At 53.1% G+C, this 12,623-nt stretch overlaps 2 protein-coding genes across 3 annotated transcripts in view; one reads left to right on the top strand and one right to left on the bottom strand.

The window, feature by feature from the left end:
* LOC122442248 (cytochrome c oxidase subunit 7C, mitochondrial-like) overlaps window positions 1–1,600 on the top strand; it is a 20,898-nt gene extending 19,298 nt beyond the window's left edge. Inside the window, exons 2-3 of the mRNA XM_043469804.1 lie at window positions 704–708; window positions 1,590–1,600. Of these exons, the coding sequence (XP_043325739.1) occupies window positions 704–707 (4 nt within the window). The 3' untranslated portion in view covers window position 708; window positions 1,590–1,600. The remainder of the gene's footprint in view (window positions 1–703; window positions 709–1,589) is intronic.
* The window catches only part of MIGA2 (mitoguardin 2), a 23,857-nt gene extending 11,234 nt beyond the window's left edge, over window positions 1–12,623 (bottom strand). Inside the window, exons 1-6 of one of the 2 annotated variants that reach the window (XM_043469798.1) lie at window positions 12,476–12,623; window positions 9,487–9,726; window positions 8,373–8,583; window positions 7,074–7,186; window positions 6,058–6,175; window positions 5,540–5,676 (exon numbers count right to left, since the gene is read on the bottom strand). In XM_043469798.1, the coding sequence (XP_043325733.1) occupies window positions 5,540–5,676; window positions 6,058–6,175; window positions 7,074–7,186; window positions 8,373–8,583; window positions 9,487–9,582 (675 nt within the window). In that variant the 5' untranslated portion in view covers window positions 9,583–9,726; window positions 12,476–12,623. Of the gene's footprint in view, window positions 1–5,539; window positions 5,677–6,057; window positions 6,176–7,073; window positions 7,187–8,372; window positions 8,584–9,486; window positions 9,727–12,370 lie in introns of both variants that reach the window. The other variant, XM_043469799.1, reaches the window with a different exon arrangement.

Below are 12,623 nucleotides of genomic sequence, written 5' to 3'. Positions count from 1 at the left end.
GTACTCAGAGCGGGGCGGTAACATGGAAACCACCGCTTTTCGCTGAGCGCTGGGCATCGACCGGCACCTCGCTGGTCAGCCTCACGGCCTCCTTCAGGCAGGGGCTACCATGACCCCATTTCACCAGGAAAACTCAAGGGGGTTACGGGGCGGGGCCCACCCAGCTGGAGCCTGGCAGAGCCCATGGGGCCCCAGAGCCTCTGGCCGTGTTGCTCAGCAACCCCACTCAGCGTGGCCAGCAGGGCCTCGTGGCTTTGGCTTAGATCTTTCTCTGGGAAGTCGCCGTGGGTTAGAGAATGGTTTCTCACATATGGCACAGACGACCAAAGAACACAGCAGATACACTGGACTATATCCAAATTCAAAACCTTTGTACTTCAAAGAACACCGTCAAGAAAGTGAAAATATAGAAAATTTCCTGGGGGTTCGGTGGTTAGGACTTGGTGCTTTCCGCTGCCAGGGCCTGGGTTCAGCCCCCGCCCGGTGAGGGAACTAAGATCCTTGATGATGAGGCGCCGCCAAGTTTAAAAAAAGAAAAGAAAGTGAAAACACGACCCAAAGAACGGAAGAAAATATCGACAAATCATACATCTGACAAGGGACTTGTATCCAGAAAGTGTCAAAGACCACTTACAATGCGATAATAAAAGGACAAGCAGCCAAAGTTAAAACAAGGCACAGGATCTGAGAGACATTACTCCAGATAAGGTATACATAAGGCCGATAAGCACATGAAAAGCAGCTCAACATCATTAGCATCAGGGAAACAAATCAGAACTGCATCACACCCGCTAGGATGGAAGAGTCGGAGTCAGATGACAACAAGTGTTGGTGAGGGCGTGGAGATACTGGAACTCTCGTGCACTGCTGCTGGGGGTGTAACATGATACAACTGCCTTGGGACTCCCAGGTGGTGGTAAGGAACCCGCCTGTCAAGGCAGGAGACACAAAAGACACGGGTTCCATCCCAGGGTCGGGAAGATCCCCTGGAGAAGGAAATGGCAACCCACTCCAGCTTTTTGGCCTGGGAAATCCCATGGACAGAGGAGCCTGGCGGGTTAAAATCCGCAGGGTCACAAAGGGTCGGACACGAATGAGCGCAGTCACACGTAGCTGCTTTGGAAAACTGGCAGTTCCTTAGGATGTTAAACACAGAGTTACACTGTGACCCACCAAGTTACACTGTGACCCAGCAATTCCAGTCCAAAGTACAGACCCAAGCTTTTACTGAGCACATGCTGCAAGCTCGTTCCCTCAGAACTACACTCAGCATCTCAGCATCTAGCCACTGTAACTTTGAACTGTGTCTGTAAAGACGCTTTTTAATTATATATATATATATAAAGTGAAAGTAAAAGTCACTCGGTCGTGTCCAACTCTTTGCAACACCATGGACTATACAGTCCATGGAATTCTACAGGCCAGAATACTGGAGTGGGTAGCTGTTCCCTCCTTCAGGGGATCTTCCCAACCCAGGGATCGAACCCAGGTCTCCCACATTGCAGGTGGTATCTTTACCAGCTAAGCCACCAGGGAAGCCCAATACATATAAATATTGGACTACACCAGGTATTAGTTGCGGCACTCAGGATCTTTCAGTCACAGTGTATTAACTCTTAGTTGTGGCATATGGGACCTAGTTCCCTGACCAGGGATAGAACCCGGGCCCCCTGCATTGGCAGCACAGATTCTTAGCCACTGAACCACCAGGGAAGTTCCTGTAAGCACCTGTGCTTTATCTCAATCAATTCTGCACATCTCTTAGGAAGATGTGTCTTAAGGGGACTCAATACTTCTTTGCTTGACATCATTTTGGCTTAAGAAAGGTTTCTTAGGAAGGCTCTACTTTCAGATAGTGGAGGAAACATACATGAAAGCCACCGTACGATTGAATTTGGTGAATTGTATGGTATGTGAACTATATTTCAATAGTTATTTTAAAAAAATCGTAGCCTAGTTAAATGCTTGGAAGGATACCAAGTAGTTATGTCTGGATGAAAGATAACAGGCATCAATAGTACTGATGATAAAGACGATTTACTGAGCCCCTGCTATGGGCCAGGATCCTGCGGCTGGTCCCACTGAGGGCACCAGCGCTCAGGGAGCCTGAGGGCCTCTGCCCACCTCACAGAGCTGTGAGCTGTCTGGTCAGAGACTGGGCTCCTTTTTATCCTCTTTTTTCTCTTTCTGTGGTTTTTTCACTACTCTATTAGGGAACATTTCATTGCTTTCACAATGAGAAAAACAAGGAAAGGTCTATAAATTTCAGATGCAGTATTAGCACAGAGAAGGCAACGGCACCCCACTCCAGTCCTCTTGCCTGGAGAATCCCAGGGACGGAGGAGCCTGGTGGGCTGCAGTCCATGGGGTCACTAAGAGTTGGACACGACTGAGTGACTTCTCTTTCACTTTTCACTTTCACGCATTGGAGAAGGCAATGGCAACCCACTCCAGTGTTCTTGCCTGGAGAATACCAGGGACAGAGGAGCCTGGTGGGCTGCGGTCTATGGGGTCGCACAGAGTCAGACACAACTGAAGCGACTTAGCAGCAGCAATATTAGCAACAAGGACAATTTTGGAAACAAAGCTGCCTCCCTTCTTCTCCTGCCCTCACTCACCGGCAGGCGCCCACTGTCTGCCCACGAGCAGACGGGACCTGGTGCAGTCGTGCTGAAGGCTCTGAAGCCTTGTCACCCACGCCCCAGGCATCCACAGCCCACAACGACAGCCATCAGGCCTGTGTGACGGGCCTCGGAGCGAAAGGCCCAGCCAGGGTGGAGGGCACGCACACCTCCAACTTGGTACCCACTGTCTCGGACGGGTTCTCACCCTGTACTGCAAACTCTGTTCCCCAGGCCCGCCTGCCAACTGCCTGTTGTCCCACCGAGGCACAGGCGGAGGAAGGGAGGAGAAACTGGGGGGCGGAATGGGGGTGGATGAGAAGCTCTCCCCTCGTCTTCATGCCTCACATCACATACCTGCACCCCACTCCCCGCTAGCCAGCCCCCTCTGTGGTGTGAGCCCTGGGGTCTCCCAGCGACTCCCTCATCCATGCAACGAATTCCCTGGGTTAAGCCCCTTCTTCTTCAACACATGAAGGTGTTCCCACATCCTGGCTGGACCCCTCCCCAAAGGGGTGGCCTCCACTTTGACCTCACTCCAGTAGAGGACGAACAGTCATGTTTTGTTCTGTTATTTAATACAGCAAAGTACAGGGACTTCTCTGGAGGTCCAGTAGGTGGTCAGGACTCCAAGCTTCCCCTGCGGGGGCCACAAGTTCAATCCCTGGTCCGGGAACTAGGATCCCACATGCCATAAATAAATTAAAAAATTAAATACAGGAAAAGTATCAAGACTAAAGCAGAAACAACCCACCATGCTAATACTTGTACAAGCCCTGCCCTTAAGCTTGTGCTCGAAACAAGAAAAGTCAAAACAGGAGAGAAAGGTATAGAAAAGTCCAAGGGAAGTCTTTTCCTCCTTTACCTGCAGACCCTCCTCATAGACTAGTGTGAGCAGTCTTCCTGTGCATCTGTTCAAAGGGAAATACAAGTGCACAGACACAGCAGTAGCTACCAACAGGCATACCCAGGCATAGATGTATGCCTTTATTTAAAATGTACACACCAGAAGAAATTAGCACAACATTTTAAGTCAACTATACATCAATTTAAGAAATAGTATAGTGTTAGTCGCTCAGTCACGGCTAACTCTTTGCGACCCCGTGGACTGCAGCCCACCAGGCTCCTCTGTCCATGAGATGTTCCAGACAAGGATACTGGAGTGGGTTGCCATTTCCTTCTCCAGGGGATCTTCCCAACCCAGGGATTGAACCCAGGTCTCCTGCACTGCAGGCAGATTCTTTACCAACTGAGCTACAAGGGAAGCCCTGTTTCGATCATAGGCCAGCGATCAATTTGTAATTAAAAAAAAAAAAAAACCTCTGACCTGGGGCTCTCACTTCACCACTCCCGCCTCCAGTTCTTTACAAACACCCCTACTCACAGGCTTGACTTTACTAACTAAATCCACCTCGCCTAAGGAAAATAGACAATATTTTTAAAAAAATGTATATACATGGGTCGTGAATCATTCTTACAGATCTGTAACTTACATGATATTGCACATTGGCTACATCTCAGTAGAAAAAAATGTACACATGGGTCACTATACACATTCTATATCTTGCTTTTTTTTCACTTAATAAAATACAGCGGACAGAGCAACTTATCAGCCCACAGAGCTTTCTTTCTACCCTTTAATAAAGGCTGGCTAGTATTTCAGATTCCTCCTAGTGGGCATTTCAGTTCAGTTCAGTCGCTCAGTCCTGTCCGACTCTGCGACCCCATGAAGCGCAGCACGCCAGGCCTCCCTGTCCATCACCAACTCCCGGAGTTTACTCAGACTCATGTCCATTGAGTCAGTGATGCCATCCAACCATCTCATCCTCTGTTATCCCCTTCTCCTCCTGCCCTCAATCTTTCCCAGCATCAGGGTCTTTTCAAATGAGTCAGCTCTTCGCGTCAGGTAGCCAAAGTATTGGAGTTTCAGCTTCAACATCAGTCCTTCCAATGAACACCCAGGACTGATCTCCTTTAGGATGGACTGGCTGGATCTCCTTGCAGTCCGAGAGACTCTCAAGTTTCCACTTTTTCATGTGTTTTAACTATTATAAAACACTGCTTCAGTGAACATTCATCTGAAGACATGTATTTATTGTGCTTTTCACAAAAAAAAAATTTTTTGGCCACACTGCATGGCTCGCAGGATCATAGTTCCCTTGATCAGGGATCGAACCCACACCCCCCGCAGTGGAAGGGCAGAGGCTTAACCACTGGACCACCAGGGAAGTCCCTCACAAACTTTTTTAATTTTAGGTTGTTTTTACTTTCTCTTTTCTGATATTGAGATATTCACTTATAGACCACCTGTTGTTGTTGTTGCTTAGTCGCTAAGTCATGTCTGACCCTTTTAGGACCCCCTGGACTATAGCCCACAAGGCCCCTCTGTCCATGGGATTTCCCAGGCAAGAATACTGGGATGGGTTGCCATTTCCTTCTCCAGGGGCTCTTCCCAACCCAGGGATCAAACCTGCATCTCCTGTATTTGCAGGTGGATTCTTTACCACTGAGCCACCAGGGAAGCCCCATAGAAAATTTAATCAAACTGTGATTAAAAAAATGTATGAAGAAAAGATAAAACAAAGCTGTGTGACCCACTCACCTATGAACACGGCTAGTTCCTTCCAGCCCATGAAGAACGTGTATTTTTCCTTATACGGTCAGGATCAGGTTGTAATCACGGTGTGGTTTATTGAGTAACTACCAAGTGCCAGGGTGCGCTAATGCACATGACGTAAGTTTTCTTACTTGGCTGATCAACACTCTGGTCAAGGGGTGAACTCCCATCCAAGAGGACATGACTGGCTAGCAGAAAGTGGGGCTGCTAGACACCTCCCAAGTGCAGCTGCCCCGCCAGCCACACTACCAGCCGTCTCTGAGGCTGGGGGGTGGAAAAGACCCAGGGAAAAACGACCTACCTCGGACAGCGCCTCTGAAGCCGTCTCAGGGTTCCGGAGCCCGTCCCCTGGGGTGGGGGTGCTGCTGCTGTCCCCCCTCTGCCCCACACTCAGCGCCTGCTCCCATTTCTGCAGGGCCTCCTCAAACAGCTCCATGCCTGAGCGCGGGCGGGGGAGATGGGGAGAAGGGAGTCAGGTCCCCAGTGGATGAAGAGTGGCCAGGCCCCTCATTACATCATTCCAGAGGGGGATCAGAAGAGCCAGGCGGCAGCAGGGCCCTGAAGGATGGGAACGGGAAGGACCATGTAGCCTGGTCCTGATCCCTTTTTTTTAGGGCTGTCCTGCTTGTGGGTCTTCATGCCGACCAGACTAACTCCTGGAAATACTCCTTGGTCCAGAAACCATAGAACTGGGGGGTTTGGGGTGGGGTGAGGGTTGCAAGCAGCACCCGGAGAACCCGGGCTCCTGGGAGGAGGCAGTTCCCTCGCTACCCTGCACTGGCAGCTGAGGGGAGTCGAGGCCGGTCTCCCAGCCCGCACCTTGCATGTAGAGGCTCTCAGCGTTGCCATCAACGGTGGTCACGGACTCCTCTATCCCTCTGGTCTCCCATGGTCCCGAGCACGCAGCCATGGGGCTGGATGAGTTTACCACCACCATCTGGAAGCCAAGCAGGGCAGAACTCCAGAATAAAGGGTGAGGCCTTCCCAGACCCCGAGCAGGACCCCTCAGCCTCCCCACCAACCCCCCTGCCTGACCACACGCCCTCTCCCATACCACCCCTGAAACCAGCCCCTGGCCACAGTGGCCAAGCATGCAGCACAGCACTTCCACCGACTCCAAGAGCCTGAGGTATGAGAAATGGCCAAAGCAGGAAAAAAACAGAGGCCGACGCCCAGCCCGGGAACCAGCCACCTCCTCCGGAAGCTGCCCCGAGCCCTGCTCCTGAGCAGCAGGACCCCTCCCCACTCCAGGGCTCCACCACAAAGAGGACCGGGAGGACTCAAGGAGCACCTGTTACCCACGGGCCAGCAGGACCGGGCTCTCACCCACGCCTCTGTCCCTCACAAGCAGCCATCTGCCTGCCAGGCTGTGATGAGAGCCAGGTCTTGTTGGCACCTGGGTCCCCAGGGCTGTGGCCTGCTCAGAGCTGGGGCTCAGTACTCGCTGGATAAATTAATAACTAGATGAGTGAATGAGCCAAAAGCTGTTCTTTGAGAGAAAATAAACTCCTCTGTCTTATTTATCTCTATATCCTCAGTGCCTGGTAGTCCCTGGCAATAAAACCAGTGTTGCTCAATGTCTGATGAATGAATGCATGAACTTTCATGGGGAAGTATCACACAGGCTCTCTTCCACACTTGTCCACCTATCCCTCACCAATGCCGGGCACACACTGGTCACTAACGATCTCAGAAAGCCTTCACGGATGGATGAGTGAGTGAACAAATGAATAAATGGATGGAACCTCTTCTCCCATCTTCCTACCAGCACATAAGCCCCCAAAGGGCAGAGACAGGAGCCCCAAGGCCGTTGATAGACACCCTGGTACCCTCACCGAGGCAAGGCTGTGGGAGGAGCCTGAATGCTTGCTGGGCTCGATGGAGGAGATGCCACTCAGGGTGTCGTTGCTCTTGCTACTGGGGCTCTGGACCCTCCGGCTGGAGTAGCCTGTGAGGAACAGGAGGGCAGACGTCACGCCGGCTTCCCACCCAGCCTCTTTGCACGGGCTGTTCACGGCTCCGCACCCCTCTTTCCTTCCTTGTCATCTGGGAGCCTGTCCTGACCTTCTGTGTCAGACAGCAGAGCACCCCCAGGGCATGCCCCTAGCAACAGAGGGCCAGGCCCTGGCCCGCTCTCCTGCTCACTTCCGTATCCTGGGCACAGGGCCTGGCACGGAGTGGTTAAGGTTAAACTTGAGAAAAAGGCCCAGCCACTGCCCCACTCCTGACTCAGTTTCCCCTGTGTTGTTGATTGACTGATCTGGAATTCTCCTTCCAAAAAGGATTTGAGGCACCAGCTTTTTAAAATACACAGGGTTTTTGTTTTATTTTTAGGTGAGAAAAATAGGGAAAGCAAACTAAGGTGGAACCAGAGACGGCGCTGGTATGGGGTAGGCAAGTGAGAGGAAAAGACGAAACTTTCCTTTTGCCAGGATAATTCTCGGTGAAAAGTCTTTGTCATGCAAGCAAATTTTGCTTCTGAAAACAGGTTTCTCCCAAGACGAGAGAGCCTGTGAGGCCTCCTTGCCTTGGAAAGCAACCTGTATGTGGCAAACGCTGGGTTGCTGGGTTACAAGATTAACCGGACCGTAAGAGGCTTTTAGAGCCACACAAGCAAACACAAAACAGACCAGTGGCTGCCAGGAGCTGGGGGAAGGGGAGACAGGCTGACTCCCAAGGGCCCTGGGGGTTTGCAGAGCAACAGCTCTTGACTGTGGTTGGACGGTATGACTATAAGTGTTTGTCAAAACTCATAAAGTTGTCTGCTGAAAAGGGTGAATCTTACTACATGCCAAGTAAAAAACCAGGAGATAGTGAGACGACCATATAGCTCAGGAACCACAGGGCCCTTCCTACTTCTGAGGCAGGGGACTTCCCTCGCTGAACGGAGGAGATGTGCCCCACCAGCCCACTCTGGACCCGACACTCCCAGAGGGTCCTCAGATAAGGAGAACCATCGCTTCCAAAGACATGTGCATCCGGCCACATGACCCAGCAAATCCTTACAATGACCTGCTTCACAGATGAGGGGACTCGGCTTGGAGACAGCATGTCACTGGCCCAAGATCTCAGCTAACAGGAGCCCGGCTGAGACTCGACTTCAGGTTCACCCTTCCCCACCACCTCACACCTACCTTTCTTCATCGATGGGACCTTCCTGGCCATGAGGATGGGGAGGGTCCCTGTGCCCAGATGCTCGCCTCCCATCTCAGGGCCGACCTGCTTCTTCTTCCGCCGTCGCCTCTTCAGCTGGTGGGCGGCCAGGGCCAAAGCTACAGTCCCCAGGGCCGTGGCAAAGAGGACCTTCCGCAGGCCTGGTGTCAACCGCAGCTGGGAGAAGGCAGACTGTAGGAGAAGAGGGGGGCCGCCGGTTACATCTGCCTGGGAGAGCTGCCCTGGGTGCCCAGCTGGCCTGGGTGCTTCAGGCCTGGGTACCCAGCTGGCCTGGGTGCTTCAGGCCTGGGTACTCAGATGGCCTGGGTGCTTCAGGCCCTTGGGGGATATTTCCTGACCAGGAATGTTGGAGAGGCAACCACCCCCTGGGGCAGGGACCTGGCCTCTGAAACCTGGATCACAGAGATGTAAAAGAGGGGGATTGGGAGTGATTGGGGAGGGCAAAATGATAAGGCCAAGGAGATGGTGTCCCCAACACCATCGGTCAGGATTCCACCAGTTGCAGTGACTGAGCACCTATCCCAGGTGCCACATCGGGACTGCACCTGTGTCACCTGTCCAAATGCCCATCATTTTCCAGGTGAGGTATCCGAGGCTCACACAGCTTAGGACACGGGCTTAAGGTGACAGAGAGGCAGAAACCGAACCCAGGTCTGCCGACCCCACTTCTCAATTCCTCAAGGACAGTGACATGCACTTCAGTCAGTGGTCCATCAGTACACTCGCTCTGCCTGCTGGACCCCCTCATGAGGCTGCACCCCTCAGGGTGAGCTTTAGGGAGTGTCAAGAGGCCTGGTCAGCCACAGACATTTAAAGCTGGCAGGGAGGGCCTGATCAACCCCTTTCATAGACAGAGAAACTGAGGTTAAGAGTCCAGAGACCTGGAGAGGAGACTGGGCTTGGGACCCCAGACTCCTAATCCAGTCCTTCTTACTCTACTCAAAGAGGATGGCCTGGGACAGCAATTACAAAGGCCCAGTCTTCCTGGACGCTGAAGGACTCTGGGATGAGTGGCTCAATGTTTCAGGGACTGGTGGGATTAAAGGGCGGGACCACGACCGCCCTGATCTTTACCTGCCCGAACGTGGTGTAAAGGAACACAGGGATCTCAGCCACCGTCATGGCCAAGGCCTGTATCATGGACATGCCCTCGGTCCGCCGGAACGCCATGGCAGGATCAGCAGCCTGGGCGAGAGCCCTCGGGGCTGAAAGCTTCCAAGGAGAACGTCTTCAACTGGTTGCTGGCTGGGTCCCGGGTACCATCCACGCTCCGAAAGAACAGGGACGCACAGACCAGAAGGTCCCTGCACAGAGCTGAGAGACAGATGACCAAGTCAGCCACAAGGGCGTGAGCATGTGGGCACAGAGAAACACACACAAGAGTGCTCTGGGGGGAATGAGCTGGGAGCAAAGCCCACGTGTGGAATGTGAGGCCTGGAACCAGGCCCCAGCCTTTTGTGTCTGCTAGCAGGAAGGCAGCCAAGCACCCCACAGACCCTCTGCCCACCTTGAGCCCTGGGAGCAGGAGGCAGTGTCTGGCATACTGGCCCCAGTGCGGACCCAGAGCCTGGAGGATTGAGAGGTCACTCTCAAACCTGAGGCTTTAAACCACACTGTCTCAAGTTTTTTAAACCCATGGCAAGTGGGCTAAGCAGAAATCTTAGGCCTCTAAGGGTCAAGTCCCTGACTGAGAATCATTACATCTTTTCCACCTCCCACGAAACCAAGAATGTTGTACTTCCTGTGGACTGTATTATGAAAACAGCAGGGTATTTCCTCAAATAATAATAGTTACTATGCATTATATGGGTGTTTTGTGCTGCATTCCTTACATACATCATTTCATTGAATCATTACAAATCTGCGAAGTAGATGGGCTCTATTTCCCATCAGTTAAGTTCAGTCACTCAGTCGTGTCCAAATCTTTGCAACCCCATGGACTGTATCACGCCAGGCCTCCCTGTCTATCACCAACTCCTGGAGTTTATTCAAACTCATGTCCATTGAGTTGGTGATGTCATCCAACTATTTCCCATACCCCCCGCCAATTTCCAACAAGGAAATTGAGGCTCAGACAGGCTAAGTCAGGAGTCCAAAGTCACTGGTACCAGATGGCTGGTACCAGACGGAATCGGGACATGGGTCAAGATCTCTTGGACTTTAAACTCCACGCTCAACACAACCCTTTTGCCAAATCTGATATGGAGCAGGAAGTGGAAGTCCTGGAAGAACCACAGACCAGAAGGGCAACTTTGCCCTGGGGTCTTCTGAGATACCTCATGGCCCCGTTCCAAGGCCAGCGAATAAGAGGCTTGAACACATAAGCCAGTCCCCAAGATCCTGCGGAGAACTCCCCGACCCAACACCACCAAGGCCAAGTGTGCCTTCAAGGTCTCCTGGGACTTCAAACAGAAGGAATACAACAGCCAGACAGACCCTGTCTACTTCAGATGGCTGCCAAAGTCACTGGACCAGCACAAGAAACAGTTTATTCCCAGTGAGTGGGAAGGATGAATGATCCTATCAGGTAGCTCCAGGGCCGTGTGTGTGTGTGTGTGTGTGTGTGTGTGTGTGTGTGTGTGTAAGGGGGGCAGGCAGGCCTGAGGAAACTCCAGGGCTGTGTGTGTGTGTGTGTGTGTGTGTAAGGGGGGCAGGCAGGCCTGAGGAAACTCACATTGTTAAGGATAGGGGACATCCTGCCAGGAGGCTACAAACTAAGCTACGTGACCTCCAGTGATCAGGGGCCAGGTTAATATCACAAGCCACCTCCCTCACCCCTCCAACTTGCCCCAAGCCTCAGAACAAAGGGAGATAAGAACATCAGAGGATCAGCAGCTACTATTTCCCAGGCACTTACTTTAACAGGCAGGCTTGGAACAGTCTCTCCATGCAGGGTTTTGAGTCTAGTCACTCAGAACCCTCAAAGCTGAGCTATTTATCTCAATGATGGTGAAACTGTGGCCCTAGAAGATAATCACCCCGACTGAGGTCACTGAGTAAAATGGCGAAGCTGAGATATGACCACAGCTCTGGGGGACCCCAAAGCCTAGCATTTACCTGCAGGAAAGTCAAGAGCAGCCTCTGCTGCCCGGTCTGAGGAAGAGTGTCAGGTAAGGACACCAGTCCCAAGACAGCTTCTCTTTTAGGGATGGATTCAGATCCACCTGTAGATAGCCCATCTATCCATCCCCATGGCACAACCCAGGGCCGAAGGAGAGAAGCCTCCACCTCCTCTCTGTGATGACAAGCCCACAGCAATGTCTCCCACCACGTGGATACTCCTAATGCCTTCCCCACCTGGGCAAGTCACCTCTCCTTCCTTGTAACCTTGGGCTGGAACCTCCTTATTCCCATTCCACCCCCACGCCGGCACATACAACCTCTCAGCGTGGATGCCCAGGCTTTCAATCCCAGGCACCTCCTTCCCTGCCCTGAACCACTCCGTAAATTACTCTGGCCTGAGCACCCTTCATTCCGCCTTGAGCCCAGCAATGTCCCCGGCCCAAGTGCTCCTCTGAGCGACCCCTCTGCCCAGTCTTCGTTCATTCCACCCTGGCAGGATCCGACCACCACTGAGCACTCCGTACGCTGGACCTCAGCAATATCCCCTTTCTTAGAATCTGTCCATCCCGGACAATTCCTTCCGCATCCCCTGGTCAAGGTCCCTCCTCTCTTGCCCCGACCCCCGGAATACTCTCTAGGGTTGTCCAGGTGCCCCACTGCCGCCGCCCCAGGTCCGCGCACCGGCTCCTCCTATCCCAGTACTTGCCCTGTTCGGGTCCAGGACCTGCGCCCCTGTTCCAATCTCTGCAGTGTTCCAGGCCCAGGCATCTTCCCACGGACTGGGTACCTTCTTCTGTTCCACCTCTCGCGCCGCCCACGGCCCGAGCACCTGCTCTTTCCCAACCAGGGCCCTTCTAGTCTGTCTGGCTGAGCCGGGACACCTGCGATCCCTTACCCAGTTCCCCGCGGAGGCACGGCTCCCGCCCGCTGCAAGTCTCAGTCCCGAACCCTGCCGCGCCGCGCCGGCCCCCCGGGCTAAGCCGGGACCGCCGCCACTCACCCAAGATCCCATCGCTGCGGAAGGGCAGCGTCTCCTTCCCCGGCGCCCGCGCAACCAACCTCGGGGCCGCCGGGGGCGTGGCCTCACGCTGGGCCAACCTTCGTTTGGCCAATGAGCGTCGCGGATCTCGTCTGCACCGCGCCGGCCT

This window comes from Cervus canadensis, chromosome 5, assembly GCF_019320065.1.
Source record: "Cervus canadensis isolate Bull #8, Minnesota chromosome 5, ASM1932006v1, whole genome shotgun sequence".
NCBI lineage: Eukaryota > Metazoa > Chordata > Mammalia > Artiodactyla > Cervidae > Cervus > Cervus canadensis.
The sequence above is the reverse complement of the archived record's forward strand: the minus strand, read 5'-3'. Positions and strand labels throughout refer to the sequence as shown.